We start from the raw sequence: 26,179 nt of genomic DNA, 5'->3' as shown, positions 1-26,179 counted from the left end.
AGAAACTACAGAAATTAAGGCTTATTTGTAGACATTAACACAGACATAAAAGATTTAATGACCGCAGTTCACGTTCAATCAGTCGTTCCTACATCCCTTGAGAGCAATCTCTGTGCTGGCTGGACCCTGCAAACACAGACACATTCCTCAGATGTTTAGACTATTTTTTAAAAGTGCGTTCTTACATCCACATTTCACTTTTTCTTCTCTTTTTTTGAGACGGAGTTTCGCTCTTGTCGCCCAGGCTGGAGTGCAATGGCGCGATCTCGGCTCACTGTAGCCTCCGCCTCCCGGGTTCCAGCGATTTTCCTTCCTCAGCCTCCCGAGTAGCTGGGATTACAGGCGTCTGCCACCATGCCTGGCTAATGTTTGTATTTTCAATTGAGACGGGGTTTCGCCATGTTGGCCAGGCTGGTCTCGAACTCCTGATCTCAGGTGATCCGCCCGCCTCGGCCTCCCAAAGTGCTGGGATTACAGAGGTGGGCCACCGCACCCGACCACACATTTCACTTTTATTTGGATCGATCAGTAAACACTTTCGTAAACCCTCACACTCTCCTGACCACCATCGAGGGTCGCTGCCAGCCCGCCCGTTCTCAGGAGGCGGGGCCTGCGTGCCGACGCACAGCGAGCACGTTGACGTCTTCGCGCACCGTTCCGCGGCACCGCCCACCGGCTTGAATCCCGGCGCCTCAGAGGACTATGAGGCGGGCTCCAACCGCCTGGGCCGCGGGGCGGGAGGCAGCGCGGGACGGGGCGTTGAGGGACCGGCCTAGCGTGGGGCTCTGGCCTTGCGTCTTCCGACCGAATAGCCGCTCCTGAGCCCGGTGCGCGGCTGCCGCCACCGCCTGGCTGTGGGTGCCGGAGCGGCCGGGCGGCGACCCAGGGTTCCTGGGTGGGCGCGGGCGGCGTCTCCGCGGCGGGCATCCCCCGAGGCCGCCCTCGGGCCATGATCGACTCGGTGAAGCTGCGCCGCGACAGCGCGGCGGACTTCTTCTCGCACTACGAGTACCTGTGCGCGCTGCAGGACTCGGTGCCGCTGCCCGCCGTGCGCGCCTGTCTCCGGGAGGGCGTGCTGGATTTCAACGCCGACCGCCTCCGCGGGGTGGACTGGGCGCCTCTGCTGAGCACTCTCAAGATCAATAAAGACCTACCCTTGATCTCCATCAAGAGCTTCTTCCAGCCTTGGCTGGGGGACACAGGTTTGTAGTTCCCGCCTCCAGGGCCCCTCTGTCGGTGCGGTGAAGTGGGTTTTTAGGTGGGTGCTGTCCATTGCCGGGGTATGTGTGCAATAGAAGGGGTGTGCGGCCTGGAAACTCACCAACTAGGTGAGTGGCTTAAGGTCTCTGGGGCTTCAGTGTGCTCATCCGTAACATGGGCTTAATAACGAGACCCAGGTTATGTGCGCCTTTGCAAGGATTCCCTGCGCTGCTGATGCCTGCAGAGCTCTTAGCACAGTTTGGGACGTCATTAAACATTTGACAGATGTTACCTATTTTATTGAATGACTTTAATTTGCCTGATAGAGAACTAAGCAGGTAGGAAATTAATATATGTCAGCCTTTGTCTTCATTCGTTTTTTTTTTTTTTTTTTTCCGAGACACAGTTTCACTCTGTCGCCCAGGCTGGATCCAGTGCAATGGCGGGATCTGGACTCACTGCCACCTCCGCCTCTTGGATTCAAGTGATTCTCCTGCCTCAGCCTCCCCAGTAGCTGGGATTACAGGCCCGCACCATCAGGCCCGGCTAATTTTTGTATTTTTAGTAGAAACGGGGTTTCAGCATGTTAGCCAAGCTGGTCTGGAACTCCTGTCCTCAGGTGATCTGCCCGCCTCGGCCTCCCAAAGTGCTGGGATTACAGGCGTGAGCCACCGCGCTCGGCCTGTCTTCGTTTTTTAAGGTATATATAAGAAGTTTGTAAAGTGCTTTACAAATAGAAGCCATTTGTAAATGTATGGTGGGATAATTAGGGATCCAGACTCTCTGATTATTCGGAAAATATGTTAGGTCAACCACGATATATGACAAAATGCTGTTATTCCTTTGAGCACTTAGCATTTTGTGCATAATGGAGGCAGCTTCCTATAGAGGCTAGCTAGGTAACAGAAGGGAACAGTTTGTGCGAAAGTTTTGGAATTAGGAGAGAGTATGGCAAGCTGAGGTACAGGACTAGAATTTAGGGTTTGAGAAAGAGCAGAGAGTTGAGGCTGGAAACCTTGTGGGGGCGAAACAGGGAGGGTCCTTGTTTGTCCTGTCATGGGTTATCCTGAAGGTTTTGGGAAACCAATGTACGATGATGAGATGGAATTTCTAGAGGAGCTCACTCTAACCTCCATGTGGAAGGCAAATTAAATTTGGAAGGATGGTGAATTGTTGTAATCTAATGGCCCAAATTAAGGTATAGAGAAGAAGGGCTTGGGGCCGGGCACTGTGGCTCACGCCCGTAATCCCAGCACTTTGGGAGGCCAAGGCGGGTGGATCACCTGAGGTCAGGAGTTCGAGACCAGCCTGACCAACTCGGCGAAACCCCATCTGTACCCAAAGGCCGGGCGTGGTGGCTGGCGCCTGTAATCCCAGCTACTTGGGAAGCTGGGGCAGGAGAATTGCTTGTACCCAGAAGGTGGAGGTTGCAGTGAGCTGAGATTGCACCATTGCCCTCCAGCCTAGGCAACAAGAGCAAAACTCTGTCTCCCCAAAAAAAAAAAAAAAAAAAAAAAAAAAAGAGAAGGGTTGGATTGGGCGTGGGAAGAGGATCTCAGTTTGTCTTTAATGTTTTAAGAGGGGTCTGTGGGACATCCAAATGTGTCTGCTAGGCAGATCTGGAACCAAGATTTAGGCTTTGTGGGAGGACAGGTATTTGAAGGCATGGGAGGGACCTAGATTATCCACAAAGAAGATCCGGATAATTGTAGGTCTGAAAGGTGTTTTTTAAGTGGATATGGATGTGAATATGTTTATAAGCTGAGAGAAAGAGGGAGGATGTGTGATCTGGGACAGGAAATGATTGTTGATTTATTTAAAAACAACCTGACTGCTTGTTGTGTGCTCGGCCCTTTTCTAGGCTCTGGAGTTAGCACCATCTCTTCTGCAAGGACAGTTCAACACATCTGCTTCTGAAAATAAGTCAGATTATTCTCTACATCTCATTCAGGTGCAGGAACTGTTCTGTACCTCTGAATGGACTTTACTTAATCAAAATAATAACAGGAACCAAGTCAGGTGCAGTGGTTCACACTGTTAATCCTAACACTTTGGGAGACCAGGAGTTTGTGACTGGCCTGGGCAACATAGTGAGACTCCTGTCTCTATAAAAAGTAAAAAATATTAGCTGGGCTTGGTGGATCTCTTGAGCCTGGGAGGTTGAGGCTGCAGTGAGCCATGATTTCGCCACTGTACTCCAGCGTGGGTAACAGAGTGAGACCCTATCCATGACCCTCCCCCCACAAAAAATAAACAAAAAAAAACCAGGAACCAAAAGAAATTAAAGATGGGAGGGACCTCAGAGTCAAGGCTAGCCTACTAGATCTTGCCTAATATTTTGCACTGAATGTAAGAAAAAGGTATTACAGATCATTCTTGTCAAGATATTCTTCACTGAACCTTCTTTATCTCTTGCATCCAGTGGGTCTAGGTTGTAGATTTTAACCTACATATTGCTTGTCCATCCTTAATTACATTTTGCCTGGACTATTGCAGAAGCTCCTAGCTAGTTTTGCTGCCCCTGAGCTTGGTTTTTCTTAGTTCATCTGCCTACTTTGGTTCAAGTGATCTTTCTAAAAGGAAAAGACATGCTTAAAGTGGCATGCCCACCAGGACCGGTGTGTGTTGGTTGGTTGTGTTCTGCACAGAGGCACTGAAATCCCAGCTGTGTTCTGTTAAGCTTCCTGGGGTTGGTCTTGAGGAAAGGGAGCTTTTTCCCATTTCCTTTATCTCTTTGGTTCTCCAACAGTGAGGTACATTTTTCTGACCTGCTAGGGGTATCCTTAATGTGTCAGTGGTAGCCCTGGTCCTCATCACCTGTGAGGTAAAAGTCAACTCTCGCAGGCTTGCTTCTCCCTGCCTCTCTGTAAATTTCTGACTCTACCTGCTACAGCTCTGGGCTTTAGTCAGATCCACCTGCAGTTTTCCAGTGCCCGGCAGGTGTCAGGGTTAGACGACTTTGCTCTTGCTGTTTCCTCTGGTTAATGCATCACCCACTCTGACCACATGTTGTTGTTCTCATCTTTCTAGATTCAGCTTCAGGATTATCTTGAAGCCATCCTTTCAGTGCAACTTCTTTGCTTCCATGAGAACCTCTATGTAGGTAGTTTGATGTATCTCATGTGGCTTGAGTTTACATGTGTCTGTCCTTAAGAGGCCTTTAAGGACATGGCTCATTTCTGTGTCTTAGCACAGAGCAGATGTTTTTGAATGATACATTGTATGATTGAAGTCACTAACTTTCCTTTATCTTTGTTTTAGGTTCTGACATAAATAAATTTTGCAGAAGTCGTGTTCCTGCGATAAGATACAAAGATGTGACCTTCCAGTTGTGTAAAGCTCTTAAAGGCTGTTTAAGTATATCAAGTGTGCTAAAGAACCTGGAGCTAAATGGACTAATTCTGAGAGAGAGGGATTTAACTATTTTAGCAAAGGTAAGCTTTGTCTAATTTGGCCTGTAGACATTTGATAGTTGCTTTTGGAGGAAAAAAAACCTCAATAACATTTTTAACTTTTCCCCCTCATTAAAGGGATTGAATAAATCGACTTCTTTGGTGCACCTGTCTCTTGCAAATTGTCCAATTGGAGATGGAGGTTTAGAAAGTGAGTTTAAATCTCATTTAACTCTTGTCCTGTCAGGCCGGTTTCATGTTTCCCTACATGCTATGTTAATTCCCGTCTGTACCTTTATCTTACTACTGCCTCATGTGCTTGTTCAAACCTTGGTCCAGTCTCAAGTCTACCATGAAAGCTTGGCATGCTGAATATAATCTGAACTAACTTCACTTAAGTTTGTGTTAAACCACAGACCACACAGATATATACCATCTGGTATTCTCTGTTTTTTGTGTTTGTTCATATTTTGGAGTTTTTCTTCAAGAAATATTTATGGGAAGGGAATAGCAAGATGTAAAGAGGCCGGGCGCGGTGGCTCACGCCTGTAATCCCAGCACTTTGGGAGGCCGAGGCGGGTGGATCATGAGGTCAGGAGATCGAGACCATCCTGGCTAACATGGTGAAACCCCGTCTCTACTAAAAAAATACAAAAAAAATTAGCCGGGCATGGTGGCGGGCGCCTGTAGTCCCAGCCACTCGGGAGGCTGAAGCAGGAGAATGGCATGAGTCAGAGGTTGCAGTGAGCCGAGATCGCACCACTGCACTCCAGCCTGGGCGATAGAGCAAGACTCCATCTAAAAAGAAAAAAAAAAAAAGAGAAAAATCATCATTATTTTAAATAATTAAAACATATATACAATCAATTTTAATGCGCTATGGTATGTTCCAAAATAGGAAATATAGGGAAAGTGCTGTATGGGAGCATATAAAAGGCTGGCAGACTCGGGGAAGGGGGTGGGGTGTTGGAAATATTCACAGAAGGTGACTGTTGGTTGGGATCCTGAAGTCTTGACCTGTGTTCATTGTGTGGAATAGTGGTCTGGAGGGATAAGGAAGCCTGCATTTCAATTTGAGGGAGCAGAGAGTTTAAAGGCCTCTGTCTTCTATTGTTCTAGTACATTAGGTGCTCTAGTGTAGCACCTAATACAATTCTGGGTTTATAGTTTACACTGAATTGTTGGTTGATAACAGATTGAGGTCTGCTGTTGGAAATGAAAATAGGAAGAGTTTTGTGTTTTTTATGTTTTTCTTTCAGATGTCTCAAAAAGTATGTAGAACTGTACTGTGGTCGGGAGTAAGGTTGCAATATTCAGTCTATTCAATTTTGGCATCTAAATAGAATTGAGCTATTGCAATAAACTGGAGTAACACTTTGTTACTGACATATTTTAGAATGGACCAATCAGTTGCCTAGGTAGATTGTAGATAGTGATTTTAAGAATACAACTATAAAATAGAAAAGATACAAGAAGAGCAAATAAATCAAGATTGACTAGGTTGTATAGACTCTTTGTCTTATTGTATATGGGTTTTTTTTCCATTTTAGTTATTTGTCAAGGTATAAAGAGCTCTATCACTCTTAAGACAGTCAACTTCACAGGATGTAATCTGACATGGCAGGGAGCAGATCACATGGCCAAGATCTTAAAGGTAACTTTATGTTCCAACTTTCATGCAAATGTGTTATATGATTGCCACACATTAATATTTTGATACAAGACAGCAGTTATTTTTGTCTTTTGATACATACAGGGATTGCAGTTTTAGTTTTGTTTAAAGAATATGACCGATTTTCAGACTGGAGTTCTACCATTTAGTAAAAGTAGTATGCTTAATCTTAGAAATAGGAGATCTAAAACATATAATTATGTTTTTCTGTAAATGTGGTTTGTAAAACAATAATTTTAAAGGTGTCTTAACAACTTTATAGTGGTTATTACTGTATTTAGGATAAAATTACATAATAATGTGACGTGAAGCCTTTTTAGTAATTTGATGGTATAGACCAGGGGTAGTCAAACTATGGCCTGTGGACCAAATCTAGCCTGTGATCTGTTTTTGTAAATAAAGTTTTGAAACATAGTCATGCACATTTGTTTGCATATTAACTATTGCTACACCCTACACTAGGAGAGTTGAGTCGCTGCAAAAGAAACTATATGACCCACAGAGCTGAAAATGTTTACTTTGGGGCCTCTACAGCCCAAGCCCACTCTCCCTGGGATAGATAATGGTTACACATGTGGATTCTGAAGCCAGATGGCCTAGGTTAAAACCCAAGCTCTCTCCCATTTAATAACTTGTGACCATGGGCAAATTACTTAACCTCTCTGTGCCTCACTTTTCTCATCCGTAAAATGTGTATAGTAAGAAAACCTGTGTCTATCATTCTTAGGATTTAATGACCTAATGTGTATAAAATCGTGCCTGGCTATCTAAGTGTTTGCTGTTATTTCCTCTTATTGCTTTTATACAGTTATTATGAATAGCAAATGACACAATTTTCATTTGACAGAGTCATAGGAACTTTGAATCTTCTGTTGTTTTAGAATGTAATAAGATTTTTTGTCTCTTAAAATCAGTGTTCCCTGTTACCAAAATTTACTTTATGGATATAGAGAAGTGATTATGTCTTTAAGATAGTACCTGTGGTTAAAACTCAAACCACCAATTTCCTAAGGCATATCAGCCTTGCTTTGTATATTCTAGGCCTCTAAATTTGGTGTGCATACCCTAAGAAATATGTGAGATCCCTTGGGTTAGGAGAAGAAAATATTAACCTCTATATTTTTATATCATTTAAAAAATATCTGTTGTTTCTGTTTGGTTTGTAATATACATAAAATATGTATGTAGAACTTCCTGTATATAGTTTATTAATAAATAACATATATGTGTAATGTTTACCTGTGGGATGTCCAGTCAAGTGTTTAGAGACCACTAGAGGACAGAATGATATAGTTTAGAGGCTCGGCAATGATAGAATTTAGAACCAATACCTTCACTTGGCGTGTAAAGAAAATAAAATTCTTAGAAGTTAACTAAGTTGTCAGTTTACGTAAAGTAATCAGTAACAGGTCATTAGTGGTTAGGGTCACACAGCTAGTCAGTGGCAGACTAGGATCTGGGTCACTGGACTCCTCACTCAAAATCTACTATTTAATCAGTCTCTCAGATTAACCCACCTGGCATATGTACCTGGTGTGTGTGTAAAACTCTGATGTAATCAGCTGTACTTGGTTCCTTTTGGTGTTCCTATCTCTTTATTCAAGTGTATTAATTTCATCTTATTAAATCTTTAAAGTATCAGACCATGAGAAGGCATGAAGAAACCTGGGCTGAGAGTCTTCGCTATAGGAGACCTGATCTTGACTGTATGGCTGGCTTAAGACGTATCACATTGAATTGCAACACACTCATTGGTGACCTAGGTGCAAGTGCTTTTGCAGACTCTCTCAGTGAGGATTTATGGCTGAGAGGTAAGTTAAATGAACTTGTAAGATGGAAAATATTGAATTTTTTGATATTAAATATGCTTCACTCTTGGCACAGTAATGTTGTCCTAAGATTTTTTAAAAAGCCTCTTTTTTCTAATAGGTTTTATTTTGCTTTTAAGCCTTTATGAAAGTTACATATATTCTTTATAGAAGATACCAAGTAACAAAAAAATAATACTACGTGTAATCTCAATGCCTAGAGATAAACTGTTCATTTTGGTGTGTATACTTTCAGTATTGTTTTTTCCTGCACGTGTATTTGTGTGCTTAGAGTTACAAGAACAGAACTATAGTGCACTTACCATTTTGTAACCCTGCTTTTTTTATTTAATGATGTATCACATAGTACTCTATTACATTGAGGCACAATAGTTTAATTCCCTGCTATTTGATATTTAGACAGTTTATGCTTTTCCCCTATTATAAACAACTCTGTAGTAAACTCCTTATGTATACATCTCTGTGTCCATTGAAGTTACTTTTGTTTTTTGGAGACAGGGTCTTTCTCTGTTGCCCAGGCTGGAGTGCAGTGGCGTAATCATACCACACTGTAGCCTTAAACTCCTGGTTCAAGTGTCCTCCCACTTTACCCTCCTGAGTAGCTGGGACTACAGGTGCACACCACCACGCCAGGCTAATTTTTGTATTTTTGTGGAGACATGGTCTTGCTGTGTTGCCCAGGCTGGTCTCAAACTCCTGGGCTCAAACAGTTCTCTCGCCTTGGCCTCCCAAAAGTACTGGATTTCAGGCATGAGCCACTGCGCCCAGCCTGAATTTACTTCTGTAGGATAAATTACTAAAGTCAAGTAACTCAGTATAATGTATTTCTTAAAGACTTTTGATACATGTCACCAATTTGCCTTCCAGAAATGTTGTGCCATATTATAGTCTCATAAATGCTGGATTGTGTCTATTTTAAAACCTTAAACTTTACAGAAATGAGAACTCCCTGCTTTTTCTTTTTTAATGCAAATGGGATTGCTCTGTGAATTTTATCACTTTTTTCACTTAGTATAGCATATCTTAAATCAATAAGTTTACATTTACCATATCATTTTTAGTGCCTCTTCAGAGTTCCATTATGTTAATATGCCATAGAACACTTAGCTTATTCATTCCTGTTAGATATATAAGCTATTTCCAATTTATCATTGTTATAAACAGTACTTTAATACGTGTCCTTGTCCGTGTCTCTTATTATTTCCTTCTGGCAAATTCTTAGAAGGAGAGTTGCTGTGTTAACAGAGTCTGCACATTTTAAGGGTTTTTTAAAAATGTGACCTTCGCCAATCTGATAGAAGCATGATCACATTTAATTGTTTTAGTTTATATTCATTTGATTTACTAGTGAGATTTACTGGCTATTTTTATTAATTTGGCTAGTTGGATAATTGCATCCTATGCTCATTCTTCTGCAGCAAGAGTTTGTAAAGGTTGTACCATATTCTGTCAGATCCATATATCTGACTTATTTCTGTGTGTCTTGTGGTGTCTTAGGGCTTCATAGAATATTCTATGATACTCTGTTATAGAAGCATATGACAATTATATTCTAGGTGACTTAAAGAGAAGGCATTCATTTCTCACAGTTCTGGAGGCTGGGAAGCCCAAGATCCAGATGCCAGTAGATAGGTGTCAGGTGAGGGCATTCTCCCTAGCTTATGGAAGACTTTTGTATCCTCAAATGGTGGTGAGAGAGAGCTGTAGTCTCTTTTTTTTTTTTTTCTTATAAGGTCTTTAATCCGATTATGAGGGCTCCACTCTCAAGACCTCAACTAAACCTAACTACCTCTCAAAGGCCCCACTTCCTAATACTACTACCCTCTTGGGGGTTAGGGTTTCAATATGCATTTTTGGGGAATACAGACATGTAGTCCATAACATGAGGTTTTGAAAGACTTCAGTTATTTTAATGTAATGGTATACACAGTGCTTTTGCTCTGATGTAATCTTTTTTTATACCTGTACTTTTGTGATAATCCTTTTGGGTTTAAATGAGTAGATTGTTCAGCCTCAGTGTCACTAGTATTCATGAGCATTTGTTTAGTTCTTTGACCCTTTACTTGAGGGAGAGTTCGTGACCATCATTTTTTCCTGATAGGTTTTTAGTATATAATCTCTATTCACACATTCTTTGCATTCATTATTTCTATCCCCTTAGAGTTCTTTCTTTGTCATTTTTATTCTAGAACTAACAGTTCTTACCTTTTTCTATTTTCTTTTCCCTTTTTTAATGTCATTTTTTGAGAGTCACTTGGAGTTTGAATTTGAATTTGATGATGAATCTAGTGCAATTTCTGAGCTCCACCCAGTTTTTGCTTATGAGGTTTACACTGTCACTAGCATTCTTGTTAATTATGAACAGATATTCATCCTGTGATGTTTTATATAGAGTTATTTTTCAACTCTGTAATTGTAAAATATGTTGGGTAATTTATTGGTGCTAAAGGGAGGGTAGTCATGGCACATCTAAGAAGAGGGTTTCTTTTTTGTTTTGTGTGTGTGCATGTGGTTTTCTATTTTTTATTTTTTCGATACCCAAGATTGAAAACTGGCCATGAGTAGTCTTGGGCAGGAGTCTTCCAGGTGTGATTAAGTGGGAGTTGTCTGTATGTTAAATCTGTATAGAATTGGCCGGGAGAGGTGGCTCATGCCTGTAATCTCAGCACTTTGGGAGGCCGAGGCAGGCAGATCACGAGGTCAGGAGATCGAGACCATCCTGGCAAACATGGTGAAACCTTGTTTCTACTAAAAATACAGAAAAATCAGCCATGCGTGGTGGCAGGCACCTGTAGTCCCAGCTACTCGGGAGGCTGAGGCAGGAGAATGGCGTGAATGCGGGAGGCAGAGCTTGCAGTGAGCCGAGATAGCACCACTGCACTCCAGCCTGGGCAACAGAGTGAGACTCCATCTCAAAAAAAAAAAAAAAAAAAATCTGTATAGAATTAGCAAGTGACCTTTTGTCTTTTCTTGAAAGCTCTTGACCTGCAACAGTGCGGCCTCACCAATGAAGGAGCAAAGGCTTTGCTAGAGGCCCTTGAAACCAATACAACTCTGGTCGTTCTGGATATAAGAAAAAATCCACTCATTGGTATGTCACTACAGTATTTTTTATTGACTAACAAATAACAAAACAAAAATAATTTCTCATGTATTGACAGTTTCGAAAACATAATGTGTTTGCTTTCCTAATCTTACTCTTTTCTAATCTTGCACTTTCTTATGTTTATAGTAGATAATTTACTGATGAAAAGAGTTATACTTATATTGCTCTTGGCTGCTACTCTGAATAGAAGTGAACCTAGATAATAAATCTGCTTCCACCAAGTGCATTATTTTCTTCCTGTAGAACTTCTGAATTCTTGGAAATAGTATTTCATTCATTTGTTGGTTTGACAAGTAATTTTTGAATACTTCTATCTGCTAGATACTGGTTTAGGCACTAAACATGTAGCAGTAAACCAGCTAGACAAAGTCTTGGTCTCCTAGAGCTTACATTCTAGTGGGGGAGTTATATCAGAACTCAGATAGGTAATGTAATTTAGATAGTAGGAAGTGCAAAAATACATTAAGGTAAGAAGACAAATAGGGACAGGTGGGACTATATTAGATAGGTTTGTTAGGAGACAGCTTCACTAAAAAAGTGACATTTGAGCAGAGACCTGATTAGGAGAGGAACAAGCAATGAAAGATGCAGATAAAGTACATTCCAGTGATGAGGAAGCAATGAATATGTAGGTACATAGGTGGCAGGGTGGATGGAGTATTTAAGGAAAAGCAAGAAGGCCAACATGGTGGGAGCACTGAGTGAGGAAGAGCCTGGTATGCTACGAAGTCAGACAACCAGCCAGGGGCCTGATCTTGTAAGGTTTGAAGGTCATGGTAAGGACTTAGATAATTCTAAATGAGCTGAAAACCATGGGAGGATTTTGAGCTGGTAAGGGTTATATTCCAAGTAGTAATTCAATCAGATGACTTAGTGTGGAGAGTAGACTTGTAGGGAGCTATAAAAGGGAAAGAGGGAGACCAGTTAGGAGACTCACACTGATCCAAGTTAGAGACGGCTGTGGCTTTGCTTAGGGTGGAAGATTGGAGGTGGTAAAAAGTGGTTGAAGCAGGGTGTAGCTAACAAGACTTGTGGGGTATAAAGGAAATAATAATTTTGTTTTCAAGTCCTAGATGATTTTGCATACAACTGGGTGGTACTGTTTATAGAGAAAAGGAGGCTATGGAGAAGAGCAGCTTTGGGGATGCATCATGACTTTGATTTGTGTATATTTGGTGTCTTTTAGGCATCTAAGTGTCTGGACAGTGTCTAGGCTTTTGATTTCCTATTCAGAGGTATCTAAAGCTATTTTAGTTCCAAAATGTTTACCTTTGATCTTTGCTGCTGCCAGAATAGTAGCCATAGGGACAATATGCATGTTGGCATACTTTATTTTGTTTTTGAGGAAGAAGTTAGAATAATCAAAGGGGGAAAAGATATATAATTACATTATATGGAATTCATATTTAATTTCATGGGAAAAGCAATAATTAGTTGGCTTTTGTTTTTAAATGGGAATAGCCGCTCATTGGGAAACAATTACTGTAATTTCAATTTTTATTTTACTTTAGATCATTCTATGATGAAAGCAGTTATCAAAAAAGTTCTTCAGAATGGAAGCAGTGCTAAATCAGAGGTATATCATGTTTTATTTCTCTAGAAATAATTCTTATTTAATTGCTTTTCTTCTGGGATCTCACTATATTGCCCAATCTGGCCTCAAACTCCTGAGCTCAAGCGATCTTCCCCCTTCCCAGCTTCCTAGGTAGCTAGGATTCTAGGTATATACCACTGTACCCAGCTTTTTGTCTGTTTTTAATAAGATGACACTATTAAGGCACTTTTCTGCCATCTTAAATTTACAGTCAAATCAAATGTCTTTTCTGTTTTTGTAAATACCATACGATTCTTTAATTTTGGGTCCCAGAACTGCTGATTGCAAACCTTTTATTAACTTAGAATATCTTAACAATTTCCATTTAAGATCTAACCCTCATAAATGATCTGTAACTGAAATGTAGTGTTTATTCTCTCTCTTTTAGTACCAGTGGATAACTTCTCCATCAGTGAAGGAACCATCCAAAACTGCTAAACAGAAAAAGAGAACTATAATTCTAGGAAGTGGTCACAAAGGAAAAGCTACTATTAGAATTGGTAACCTTTTTGGTCTTGGCTTTTTAATGCTACTAGTGTTCTAGTGTGTTAAAATCAAAATCTCTTCTCATTTATGATATTGACGGTAACAACCAATTTTGACTCTGTGCATATTATTAGGACTATAATTATTCTGATTATGAGAATTTATGGAATGTAGAAATAGTAAATGAATCATTAGGAAAGGGATGCTAGTGCTTCCATTTTAAAAATTACCCTTATTTGTTTTTCATACAACATTGATGATTTTAGATATGTTTTCTGATTGATGATTACTTCTGATACTTTGCAGTTGAAATTTGGGATGCACTTTGATGACAGTTTTAGCAGCAGGGCGTTTGTATGATTTTGTTGTTGTTGTTAATGAAAAATTATCCTTTCATACTATAGAAAACAAAATCTCTTCCCAGTTCCCTTTTTTCCCTTTGTTTCCTCCTCCTTCCTTGCAAATTCTTACCCAAAGTTGTTGAATCAGGTAGCACCTTGCTTCTTTCAGTGATGAAAAAACCTTAAATCGTATGTAATCCTTATAAAACAATACTGCAGGTTATTACCCAGAGATGGAACATTTTAGACAAACATTCCGTAAATGTTTGCTATTTATAGTTTATTTAATCTGCCAAATAACAGTCTAGAATTTTGAAATTGTCTATAATTTTGTGACGAAGAGTAATGAAAGAAAACTTTATAAACTCTTTATCAACTAATGACATAAATTTCACATTCTCCTGAATATATAAATTTGGTATAATCTAGTTCTACTGATATTTTCGTTTTGTTTTTAAAGAGTCTTTAACGTTTATTTTCTAGAACACATTATCTTTAGTCATAAGTAGCCTTTTTTTACTGATAAGAATGATTGACAGTGGAATAAGTTAAGCCAAATCTAATATGAAAGTGACCTTTTCTTGTAAGTAACTTTGAATTTTGAAACAGTAAAACCATGAAGACTAATACAGAGGAAACAAAATAATTTTTTTATGTTTATAATCTGCCAGTTTCCCAGAAAAAGGTTTGTACATACCCTGTACATTACGATCACCAAACAATTAATACCAGATAATCTTTTATTTGGATGCTACTTGAAATTTTTAAAAGCTATCACTTGACAATATCACTGAACTGTATGCTTAAAAATGGCTAAGATATAAAACAATTTAACATAAAATATAAAACATTGGAAATACTATAATTTTAGTAGCTAGTGGTATATAATTGGACATCATTGAATGAGAATTCAAAAAATCTTTTTTCTTAGCATGATTAAAGAAATTGGAAGTGTGACTGAAGTTTACAAGCTCACTGAGCTATTTTAAGAGTAACTTTATTTCTTGGGCTTTTTTTGTATTTGCCTCAGTTATTTGGAGACACAGAGGTAAGCCAAATCAGTGTCTGGCTATATATTTAATAGATGTCAGTGAGTATAGGGGTTATATAATTTATGTAAATTACGTTACATTCATATTGCAATTACGTGTGCAGACAGAAGATAGGAAACTTCCACTATAATTTTTTTCATCATCTAACAAGATAAGTAAATTAGTTTGGTTTTAACTAAAATTTCTGTTTGTGGCTGGGCACAGTGGCTCACGCCTGTAATCCCAGCACTTTAGGAGGCCGAGGCGGGTGGATTGCCTAAACTCAGGAGTTGGAGACCAGCCTGGGCAACTTTACTAAAATACAAAAAATTAGCTGAGTGTGGCGGTGTGCACCTGTAATCCCAGCTTCTCGGGAGGCTGTGGCAGAAGAACTGCTTGAACCTGGGAGGTGGAGATTGCAGTGAGCCAAGATTGTGCCACTACACTCCAGCCTGGGTGACAGAGTGAGACTCCTCCAAAAAAAAAAAAATTATATTTGCATTACTTGCTACACACACCACAAACAATACACAGGAACATTTTTTTGGGATAATTATATTAATAACAGCATACAATGAACTGAGCTCCTATATATTTTAAGAGGTATATAAATTTGTCCAGAGAAATGGCACAACATGATGTGGTGATTATCAATAAGCTACACTATGGGAAATATTTGTCCTGTATTACCACATACACGTTCTTGTAGATGCTGTCCTAAAGCTGCTAAAGTAGATCTTACATAGTAAAATAGATTGGAAGGATAAATACAACCATTTTAATAAACTTGTATTATTTGTTCTCAGCGATATCAGAAACATATATTTAAATGTGAATTTTAATATATAATTTGTTTTAAATAAAATATTAATAGGTCTAGCTTTTGCTACCAAATGTTTCATAAAAAGATACTTGACTCTTTAATACTGAAATGTAGGATAAGACTTTATGCTTCATTCTTTTATCCAATAGGTTTCATGTGTTTGTTTTGTATTCTATAAAAGCAAATGAACACTGAAGGTGGACAGACATACAGGCGGCAACATTGACTCACCTACTACCCAGCTACCTTCAGTCTTACAACTTGGATAGTTTTTACATTATAAAATTAGTCCAGCTACCTTCACTCTTACAACTTGGATAATTTTTCCATGATAAAATTAATCTCACATTGAAATTTTGGTCCAATTCAGAGGGTTCTGTTTGGTAGGAGTCATGGGTATATCTATGTTCTGTCCTTGAGATTCAGGAATGCCAAAAATATTCTGAGATTTAATAACAATATTTCTGCATAATGCATAATGAAATGTATCACATATAATCTTTCATTCTTTGGGTTACATGTTTTTTTTACTTTTTCATGCTCTGCATGTCTCATATATTAAAGTTATATTTTAGTTAAAGTGATAACTTGTTACTCTAGACAACTTATATTTTTAATTTTTATATATTTATTACATTTTTTACTTATATTTAAATATATTAAAAATATATTTATTCTTATATTTATTAGTGGCCTATGTAAAAAGATATTTACAAATTGATCCTGATTTAATGGCCTTGGTGTCATTGTCAGGTGCCCATTGGTATTCTTTTAAGAGTATGCACATGTGCTAATTAATCTGTAGACCTTTAGTGCATCTTAATTCTTTCTTTTTAACACTTTTCAAGTAGGATTGGCTACAAAGAAACCTGTAAGTAGTGGCAGAAAACACTCCCTTGGTAAAGAATATGCGCCCGCACCTCTACCACCTGGTGTGTCTGGTTTCTTGCCATGGCGTACTGCAGAACGTGCAAAAAGGCACAGGTAGGGTATTTTTATTTCCTATCTTTTAGGATAAAAATGGGATTCAAAATTCTTTATTTTGGAGCTTCTATTATGTGAGAGTTCTCTGCTTATGTCTATAGGGTAAAAATGACTCATGTGGCTTCTGCCTCATGAATCCTTTAAGGAAGAAAAACAAAAAATAATCTTAAGTAGGGTTTCAAGTTATTAAGTGTCACAGCAAGCTGTATCCTTGTGGGAGTCCAGAGGAAACTGAAATTATCTCCAGTTGTGCAGGTGAGGAAAGGTTTCATTTAAAGCATGTGCAGTTAAACCAAGTCCTATAGGACAGAAGTAGGAATCTGGATATTTAAGATTGGGGAAAGGGCATTGTAAAGCATAGGAGGGTGTTGATTAGACTTAATCTAACTCAGCCAACTGGCCTAACTCATTTTAGTGAATCATATTTAGTGAATCAAACCAGATATAACTAGTTTTAGCCAGTTACCTAGGGGGTAGCTATTCATAGTAATTTTTGTCAGAAGAATGTTTTTAAAATGTTGTAGTATAATTTTATGCTTAATAAATGAATTAGATTACTATAAATTATTTTCAAATGACTTTTAGTATTCAAGAAATTGGAGATTAACAATTGCTTAAGAAGACAGAGAACTGATTTTAAATAGGACTGGAAATAGGTGCTATGTGAAATATCTGTTCAGTTGCTCAGATTAAATTGAATATGTATAATCTTTATTAGGCAACTGATGACTATACTTATTTTACAACTGGTAATGTGAATTATTATTGCATAAACTGTAGTGCTGAGGCCCTGGTCTTTACACTTACATTTAATAACTGCAGTTTCATGTCTTCTTGAGATACTTACTCATTTCAAGTCCCATCTTGGTCACAAGGAGTTCTGAATTAGAGAACAATTAATATCACCAGTTAAAGAAGTTAAATTGGAAATCTGAACCATCCTGAACATAAGAACTACATGCATCTTCAGAGACTTATCCCAAAGCCATTCTGCTAAATTGTTTAATTTTCTCCATAGCAGAGTTTTCCAGGCCCTTATCTGGAGGTGATTTATTTCTATGCACAGTTATGTATGGATAGTCTACATAATACTAGCAAGTGTTATTGCCTAGTGTTAACTGGTGGTGTATTTACATCAAAATATAACTTAATTTATCAATATCTCTTTAGGGGTTTCCCATTAATCAAAACACGTGATATATATAATCAGTTGCAGGTACGTAGTTACCGTGTTTATAATATGTAGGGGGTTGGAATGGGAAGGGTGGAAAATCATTCTCTGTGCTCTTTAAACGGAATAGAGTTTTACAAAAACATTTCCCTCCCTGAAGTAAATTCATTTAAAATTTTCTGGGTTTTCCCAGTGCCACAGTATAATCGTGTGGATATGTCACACAATGGAGGCCTTGTGGTTTCATCTGTGTAGACAGGAAGTCATTTCTCTGGGTCTGCAAATTAGCTGTTGCCCCTAGTGAAACAAATTTGACCACCATTTCTCACCTGGCACATGGAGTTATCATAGTCAAGAATGTCCTTAAGTTTAAAAGAAATGTTTTTTGGGGATACATATTTTATATGTATATAAAAAATATATAAATTATATGTATATATAAACATATATAAATTATATACATATAAATATGTATATAAATTATATATAAATGTATATAAAAATTCCAGATTCTAAATCCTCAATAAAGCAACCAGTCCTAAAGCCTCTGCTTTCTCAGAGTTTTTCTTCCTCCCTTGTCAGGATCAAACACATTCCCTGTCATTCTGCATCATGGTATTAGAGCAAGCCAATTCTTTCAGAGTATCAGGTTTTCCTTTTCAATTGTTTTTAGAGACTGTAATTTCTCTGTAAAAGGTAGCACTACTGAGATGAAGGAGCACCTGTGTGTCGGTACTGCTCCTTGCATAGCCAAAAGTATGGGCGTGCATCTCATTCTACCATCTAGGATTTTCAGGTACTGCAGGATTTATGCTTGTAGTAGATACTGCATTCTCGTGACTTCTCTTCTGTACAGTTATGTATCCCGGCACTCTTCTTTTTGATCTGTGGACTTTTATGGGATTGTGACACAGTCAATTTTGAAATATTTGGAAATATCATATTGAACAACATTCCAGTGGCATTGAAACTTGACAGGAGAATTGCATTGTTATTACAGTAGTTTTTGGCTTAAGAATGAGGAAAAGATGAGGTTTTTGATGTCTCAGTTTTAGTTGTGTGCATGTATTTGGTTAATTTTTTTTTTTTAATTCTAGTTTTTGTTTTATTTTGTAGAGACAGGGTCTTGCTATGTTGCCCAGTCTGGTCTTGAACTCCTGACTTCAAGCAGTCCTCCTGCCTTGGCCTCCCATAGTGCTGGGATTACAGACCATTCTAGTGTTTATTATTCACAGTTTAAATTATTCTTCCTTCTTTGTGAGGCCTCCACTGATGGATTTTTTTCTCCTAAAAATCATACTTTCTTTAAGACTCTGTGTGTGATGGTAGAGAATAAATTTCTCATCTGCAGTTGATCTGAGAAAAAATGTTTACCCTGCCTTCTCGCTTGGTTTATGTGAAAAAAGTGTAATAAAATAATATAGGTTCTTTTCAGAAAGATTTTATTTAAGAAAAAAAAAAATGGGCGATTCTAGTATTAATTATAAACCTTGTATGAGAGAATTATTTCAATGACATAGCAAGAATAGTGTCTTTTTACTTTGTTATTGATTGTGTTAGGCTAAGGAGTAGTGATAGACATTTATAGAGAATGACTTAACACTTCAGAAAGATCACTTTGATTAGATGTCCTTTAGTATTTGGTATTTGGTTTATATTATTATACAATCTTGTTCTCTTTCTTTAAGCAACCAGGTTTTCCTGTGACTGTGACAGTAGAGAGTCCTTCATCCTCTGAAATTGAAGAGGTTGATGATTCTTCAGAGAGTGTTCATGAAGTGCCTGAGAAAACTAGCATAAAACAAGAAGCATTACAGGTACAAAGCTATCACTTTAAAGATATGGAGAAGATTATTTCAAACTCTAGTTAGTTTCTGGTGAAAGCTTGATTATGCACTGGACAGCTTGCATAGGAATCCTTCTATCTCATATCCCTTGAATGGTTCTTTATCATAGAACAAGGTAAAAGGAAGGACATCTGTACTCTAAGAAATAAAAATTGAAACATGTCATCAGTAATCTATTTTCCTTTCCTTAGAATTATAGAATATTAGATTTAGGGAAGGCCTTAATGATCATAAGATAAACTCGATGAAATTAAGCCCTGAATGAATGTAACCAGCTGATTTAGGGCTCTTTGGGAGGCCTTAACTTTTTTGTGTGTGCTAGGAAGTCCACAATTAATTTTTTAGAATTAATATAATTTTCTTTTATATGAAACTTAGAAATATAGAAATAATTATCCCTTTTTTATATACTTACATTTAGCTTATAAACAACAGGAATTTATGTCTCACAGTTCTGGAGGCAGGAGAGTCTAAGATCAAGGCTCAGGCAGATTTGATGTCTGGCAAGGGCCTGCTTTCTGGTTCATAGATGGCTTTTCACCATGTCCTCACATGGTGGAAGGGCAGTTACCTTATTTTTATGTGACTATGGAAATCACTTTTTGATTTTCAAAAAAATGAAGCCTGATTTTCGTTTTTAATATTAAAATTAATAGTATTTATATAGAAAAATTTTAAGATAATTATAAAAATGATAGAACATTAGAGGGAAAAATTTATAGATAATGTAGAATTGTCCCTATTATAAATGAGCACCTATAGTTTGTAGCACCTGAGTGGTTTATTGCTAAGTTCCAGAGGAAAAACAAAATCCTAGAATGTCTCATTCATGTTCAGTATTGTTTTAAATGTGTTGTATTTATTTTCTTCACCGGGGATTAGGAAATTGTATTCTAAAAATGATTATAGCCACTGAGGAGACCAAGAAGGTTACGAAATACAACTTGGGAATTTCTGATTCAAGAGGCACTGAGAATTTTCTCAGTTCTTTTCTATTTTAAGAACTCTTTAAAATGATGTTATCAAAATTTCTAACACATGTAAGCCTACAGTAATCAAGAGAATTGAAGAGATTTCAACATATTTTTGAAATACAGACGACAGATGGAAATGAGTATGAAACCGAATTAGTAGAACAGAGGAAAACCATTGCCTAGAATATGCACAGGGGAAGCCTACAGCTCAGAGGGAATCTAATCCCTACTCCAGAAACGGCTCCATACACAGATATGCGTGTAGGAAAAAGGAGAAGGGAACTAGAAACGTGACTAACATAGAGGGAGCTCCTTGACAGTTTGTATGTGGAAGAGTTGACTCCCAGCCTTACCTGCACTCTCCTGAAATGAGATCATTTGACTTTGAAAAACAGTAAAGTAACTGGGGAGAACTAGGGTAGATAGTGTGGATTTTGCACCCTAGAAAAGGGTAGCTGAGGATATCCTGCCATACTGGCTACCCACTTCTTCATGCATAGGAAAAGCCAGTCATCAGCTCCCAGTGATCCTCCGCTCCCTTATTCTTAAATAGAAAATAACCATGATTCACCTGATAGTTGAATAAAACTCACAACATGACAAGGAAAATAAAAGATGAAAAATATGTCCTGGTAGGACCAGAGCTAATTAAGAGAACAAAAATACTTTAAGAAAAAACCCTACTTAACATCCTTAGGTTTGTTAAGTACAAGTATGAAAGATACAGCGCCTGTAAAAAAGAAATAGGGTGTTGGGAGGCTGAGGCTGGTGGATCACGAGGTCAGGAGCTTGAGACCGTCTTGGCTAATACAGTGAAACTCTGTCTCTACTAAAAACACACACACACACACACACAAAAAAAAGCCAGGCGTGGTAGTGGGCGCCTGTAATCCCAGCTACTCGAGAGGCTGAGGCAGGAGAATGGCGTGAACCCAGGAGGCAGAGCCCAGATAGTGCCACTGCACTTCAGCCTTGGCGACAGAGTGAGACTTCGTCTCAAAAAAAAACAAGAAAAAAAGAAAGAAATAGGGTGTCGTTTAAAAAGGAATAGCAGAAAGCAAGGGTGGTCGCTTGGAAATTATAATGGTTGAAATAAATTCGGTAGGAATTAAGGAAATTTCTCAGTAGATAGAACAGAAGAAAGTTTGCCTTAGATAGACACATGTAAGTAGACAGTCTTCATTGTAAAATTTCAAGATACTGAGAAAAGAAAGAAATTCCCGAGAGAAAAATACCAGTCACCTAAAAACAATAAAAACCAGACTTTATTATACTTCTCATCAGCTACCATGGATCCTGGAATTAGAAAGCTACCTCCAAAGTTTTAAAATAATTGTCAACCTGGAGTTTCCCATCCAGCCAAACTGTCAATCGTAAGTTGGGGCTGAATGGGACATTTTGGACCTCCTGCGCTATACTTTTTCTTGTTATTTGAAAACATAGTCCATCAAAATGAGGGTATAAACCAAGAAGGAAGATAATAGGATATCAGGGATCAGTGGTTTCAATGTGGAGAGCAGCGGGTCTGGATTTGAGAGGCTTCCACTGGTTGTGTGACTCAGAGCTTAAAAAAATCCTTGAAGCATATTACTATGTATTAGGCACTATTAGAAGGGAGGGGGAAAGAGAGAGAAGAAAAGAGGGAGGGAGGGAATCAAACTCCAGAGGAGGAGAAAGTTCTGTTGGCACGAAGATAAAGCAAATGAAACTGGCAGTTTTTGAGCTACCACTGATGTACAAAGGGGAAAAATTCCACTTGAGCTTGTCCGCCCTTTTCAGTGGCACAGCAGTCAGTGACCACCTATCTAATTTGTTGTACAAACCAGAACACTTTTTAATAGTGTAAGCAGGTGCTGTTAACACTATCAAGACAAGGGTTGTAAACTGGAACAGTCCAGGGCAACTTAAAATACGCGGTCATGCTATACAAGGGCTGTGACACTGAAACTGTATAGAAGGCAGTGTAATCTGTATATACATGGAAATGCAATATAACTCTGCAGTAGGCAGTATTAATTTAATCATGTAATGGGAATACTGCTGTGGTCTGCGGCTTTGATTATCAATTTGCATGTAATAGCAATAATAACTAACTTGTGTCACATTTAGCAGGTAATGGACACTGTTCTAAGTGTTTTGCTTATATTAATTCATTTGATCCTCAGAATAACCTGTGGTAGGTGTTACTACTATTAGTCCTACTTTTCAGAAAAGAAGCTAAATTTAAGTAAGCCCAAGCTGTACTTAAATTTAGAGTTGGATCAGGGATTTGAGCTTAAGCTTTCTGCCTGTTCTCTTAAACACTGATCTATCTGTCTCTCAAAAAACAAACAACTCAGCATATAAAACAGAATATAAATATTATTAATTTTAACAGTGTAAAAGCTAAGTTTGGAAGGTGGACACAGGTGGAAAGAAGGGACAAAAAAGTATGTTGTCCTTATTTTACAAAGCAGTGCATTGAGAGAGTTTAGAGTTGATAAAACAATTTAGATTTTTAAGTAATATATATCACTAGAAGTTGAAGAGATCATGACCAATGGAAAAACTAATGGTGATATAACTTTATTGAGAGGAGTGGCTATAAGTAAGCAAATAAGTAAGAATGAACCAAACTTTTATTTAGTAAAGCAGAAAGTTAGTAAATAATGTCTGAAATTCGGTCATATAGTAGTTAAATAGTATGTTATTTAGAACTAGAGAAGGATTAAAAAGAAGAATGGTTGACTTAAACCTCCCACACACAAAAAGCCGAGTAGCCCATAAATATGGGAAAGTGTTCAACCATATAGGTAATCAGAGAAAAATGAACTGAAATCCGTATGAGATGCAACTACACTCCTATCAGATTGGCAAAAAATAAAATTTTGTAGTGGCAGGTATTGTAGACCTGGAGTGTAATAAGAATCTTCCACCCTGCTTATATTGAAAGTATAAGTCAGCACACCTACTTTGGAAAGCATTTAGCATTGTCTGTCAATTGAAAGTATATAAATACCTTGTGACCCAACAAGTCATCCAAGGGTACATGCACCAGAAAAACAGGTGCAAAAGGGTCCACGTGCATTATTTGTAATAGCCCAACCTGAAAACAACCTAAATGTCCATTAAGAATTAAAAATTAGATTGTATTTGTACAGTGAGAAAATTATAAAAGTAATAAAATTGAATGAACAAGAGCTACAGGCAACAACAGATGAATTGTAAGAACAATGTTGAAAGAAAGAAGATACAGAAGTCTGCATTCGCTATGATTTTCTTTGCATAAAGTTAGAAGTAGGCAAAACTAGATTGTTAGGGATGCATGCATATAAAGGAAATGATCATTAGGAAAATGAGGATGGTGTTTAATTCTGGGAGAAGGAGAGGGGCTTGTGATGAGTAGAAGATATGGGGGATTACAGAGATGCTGGCTGGTTGTACTTGCAAACTTGGGTTTATGGCTACATGAGTATTCCCTGATAGTGTGCTTTATGTATTTTTCAGTATGTTTAGCATATTTTGCAATAAAAAACCTGCTTAAAGAAATGGTTGCCTCTGGGAAACTGTATGTGTGAGTGAGGAGGAGACGAATAACTTCCATTTTAAGCTCTTCGCTACTAATTCTGTTTGTATGTTTATTCATTTTGCATTGATTGAACATACTCTATATACACCAGGCACTCTTCTTGGTTATATGTGTGTTAATTAATTTACTCCTTTCAAGAGCCCTGTGATACATGAATTTATCTCCATTTTATAGATGAGGAAATTAAGACCTAGAGTTATTGAACTTGCCCAAGGTTATACAGCTGATGGGTAAGGCCAGAACTTTGCCTCAGAGAATCTGAATTTCCAAAAAATAATCTAAACGAGAAATTTAAGTACTAATTAGTAAGCAAAGAAATGCACATTTAAGGAAGACAGTAACCTTTTATCTATTAGAGAAAAACACACATTCTGTCTTTAACACACACATAAATCTTATATTGGCAGGGATTTTCTCTATTCAGCAATTATTTATTGGTTGTCTGCTTTGTGGTAGACACAGATGCTGGGGATAAACAATAAAATATACTACCTTCTCTTGAATATCTTGCACTTTAAGTGGGAAGGTAAGCCAACAGTTAGAGTAGAGGTGATATATCCAAGTGATAGACTGTTTCATTGCCAGGAGCAGTATAAAATCTTAGAAATCTTTCGAAAAGCAATTTGGATGTAAGTATTGCAAAGCTTTAAAAATGTTTATTTGCTTTGACCTAAAATTCCTTTTTTATTAATTTATTTCAAGAAAATTATTCTAAATATGGGAGAACAAAGCCTTCATGCTTAAAAGTGATTATTTTATCTTATAATGTTGAAAAGTTGAAAACAGTCTTGTTAGCCATAAAGGAATGATTACATGAACTAATTAGCTGGCTCAGTGGAATATTTATTTTGTAGCCCACTAAAAAAGTCAAAGTTGGCCGGGCGTGGTGGCTCACGCCTGTAATCCTAGCACTTTGGGAGGCTGAGACAGGCGGATCATGAGGTCAGGAGATGGAGACCATCCTGGCTAACATGGTGAAACCCTGTCTTTACTCAAAATGCAAAAAATTAGCCAGGCGTGTTGGTGGGCACCTGTAGTCCTAGCTACTCGGGAGGCTGAGGCAGGAGAATGGCGTGAACCCGGGAGGTGGAGCTTGCAGTGAGCCGAGATCGGGCCACTGTACTCCAGCCTGGGCGACAAAGTGAGACCCCATCTCAAGAAAAAAAAAAAAAGTCAAAGTTATGAGTTCTCTGATTCAATGTTAAATGGAAGAATGTCTAACATAAAATTGGATATACAGTCTTCCCTCAGTTTACTCAGGTTATTATTCCATGACTCCATCCTCCAGCATATACCCAAATCCATGCATGCATGCTCAGGCCTCACAGTTGGCCTGTGGAACCAGGGTATATAAAAAAGTCAGCCCTCTGTATGAGGTTTTGCATAGGAGAATACTGTTTTTTTTTTTTTTTTTTTTTTTGAGACTGAGTCTTGCTCTGTCGCCAGGCTGGAGTGCAGTGGCCCAGTCTCGGCTCACTGCAACCTCTGCCTCCTGGGTTCAAGTGAATCTCCTGCCTCAGCCTCCCGAGTAGCTGGGATTACAGGTGCGTACCACCACACCCAGCTAATTTTTATATTTTTTGTAGAGATGGGGTTTCACCATGTTGGCCTCTATCTCCTGACCTCATGATCCACCCGCCTCGGCCTCCCAAAGTGCTGGGATTACAGGTGTGAGCCACCGTGCCCAGCCAGAATACTGTTCTTGATCTGCATTTGGTTGAAAAAAATCTGCATATAATGAGCCTGCATACTTCAAGCCCTTGATGTTCAAGGGTTGTTGTACAGTATAAAATTTGATATTTCTGGGGTTGCATTCCAGAAAAAAAATCAACTCTTCCATGTATAGAAGGGAGAAAGAGGAGCAGCTGTCAGGGAGGAAAATTACTACAACACTTTATCATTAGTCGTTTTTAAGTAGTGGAATGTTAAGTGATTTTACTTTCTAATTGTTTCGTTTCATATTTCCTTATTTTCTTTAAGGAACCTGAATTACTCTTCAAAGGAGTACTGAGGAGGGTGCTTTCATAAAAATGTAACATTATGTTCTCACTTCCTCCACTAGAGGGAGAAACAATTTCATGTAATTGTGCTTTGATGTGATTTTTAGAACTAGTTAGGAATGTAGGATTTTAGTCTTCTTTCTCCAGTTGTGATAAGTTTT

General features: G+C 38.3%; 1 protein-coding gene across 15 annotated transcripts in view; it reads left to right on the top strand.

Moving 5' to 3' along the window:
• Nucleotides 1-679: 679 nt before the first annotated feature.
• CEP78 (centrosomal protein 78) overlaps nt 680-26,179 on the top strand; it is a 51,569-nt gene continuing 26,069 nt past the window's right edge. For 12 of the 15 annotated variants that reach the window (XR_004177825.1, XM_031654131.1, XM_031654130.1 and 9 more), the window contains exons 1-11: nt 680-1,202; nt 4,462-4,634; nt 4,731-4,803; nt 6,143-6,246; nt 7,901-8,075; nt 11,071-11,184; nt 12,711-12,775; nt 13,182-13,293; nt 16,323-16,458; nt 17,629-17,674; nt 19,318-19,446. Coding sequence is in view for 14 of the 15 variants with exons in the window: in XM_031654131.1 (XP_031509991.1) it covers nt 950-1,202; nt 4,462-4,634; nt 4,731-4,803; nt 6,143-6,246; nt 7,901-8,075; nt 11,071-11,184; nt 12,711-12,775; nt 13,182-13,293; nt 16,323-16,458; nt 17,629-17,674; nt 19,318-19,446 (1,380 nt within the window). In the remaining variant the exon portion in view is untranslated. Of the gene's footprint in view, nt 1,203-1,783; nt 1,901-4,461; nt 4,635-4,730; nt 4,804-6,142; nt 6,247-7,900; nt 8,076-11,070; nt 11,185-12,710; nt 12,776-13,181; nt 13,294-16,322; nt 16,459-17,628; nt 17,675-19,317; nt 19,447-26,179 lie in introns of those variants that run through there. The other 3 variants (XM_009188984.3, XM_009188981.3, XM_021927565.2) reach the window with 2 other exon arrangements.

This window comes from Papio anubis, chromosome 13 (genome assembly GCF_008728515.1).
Source record: "Papio anubis isolate 15944 chromosome 13, Panubis1.0, whole genome shotgun sequence".
Lineage (NCBI taxonomy): Eukaryota > Metazoa > Chordata > Mammalia > Primates > Cercopithecidae > Papio > Papio anubis.
Note: the sequence above shows the minus strand (reverse complement) of the source record. Positions and strands in the feature narration are given on the sequence as shown.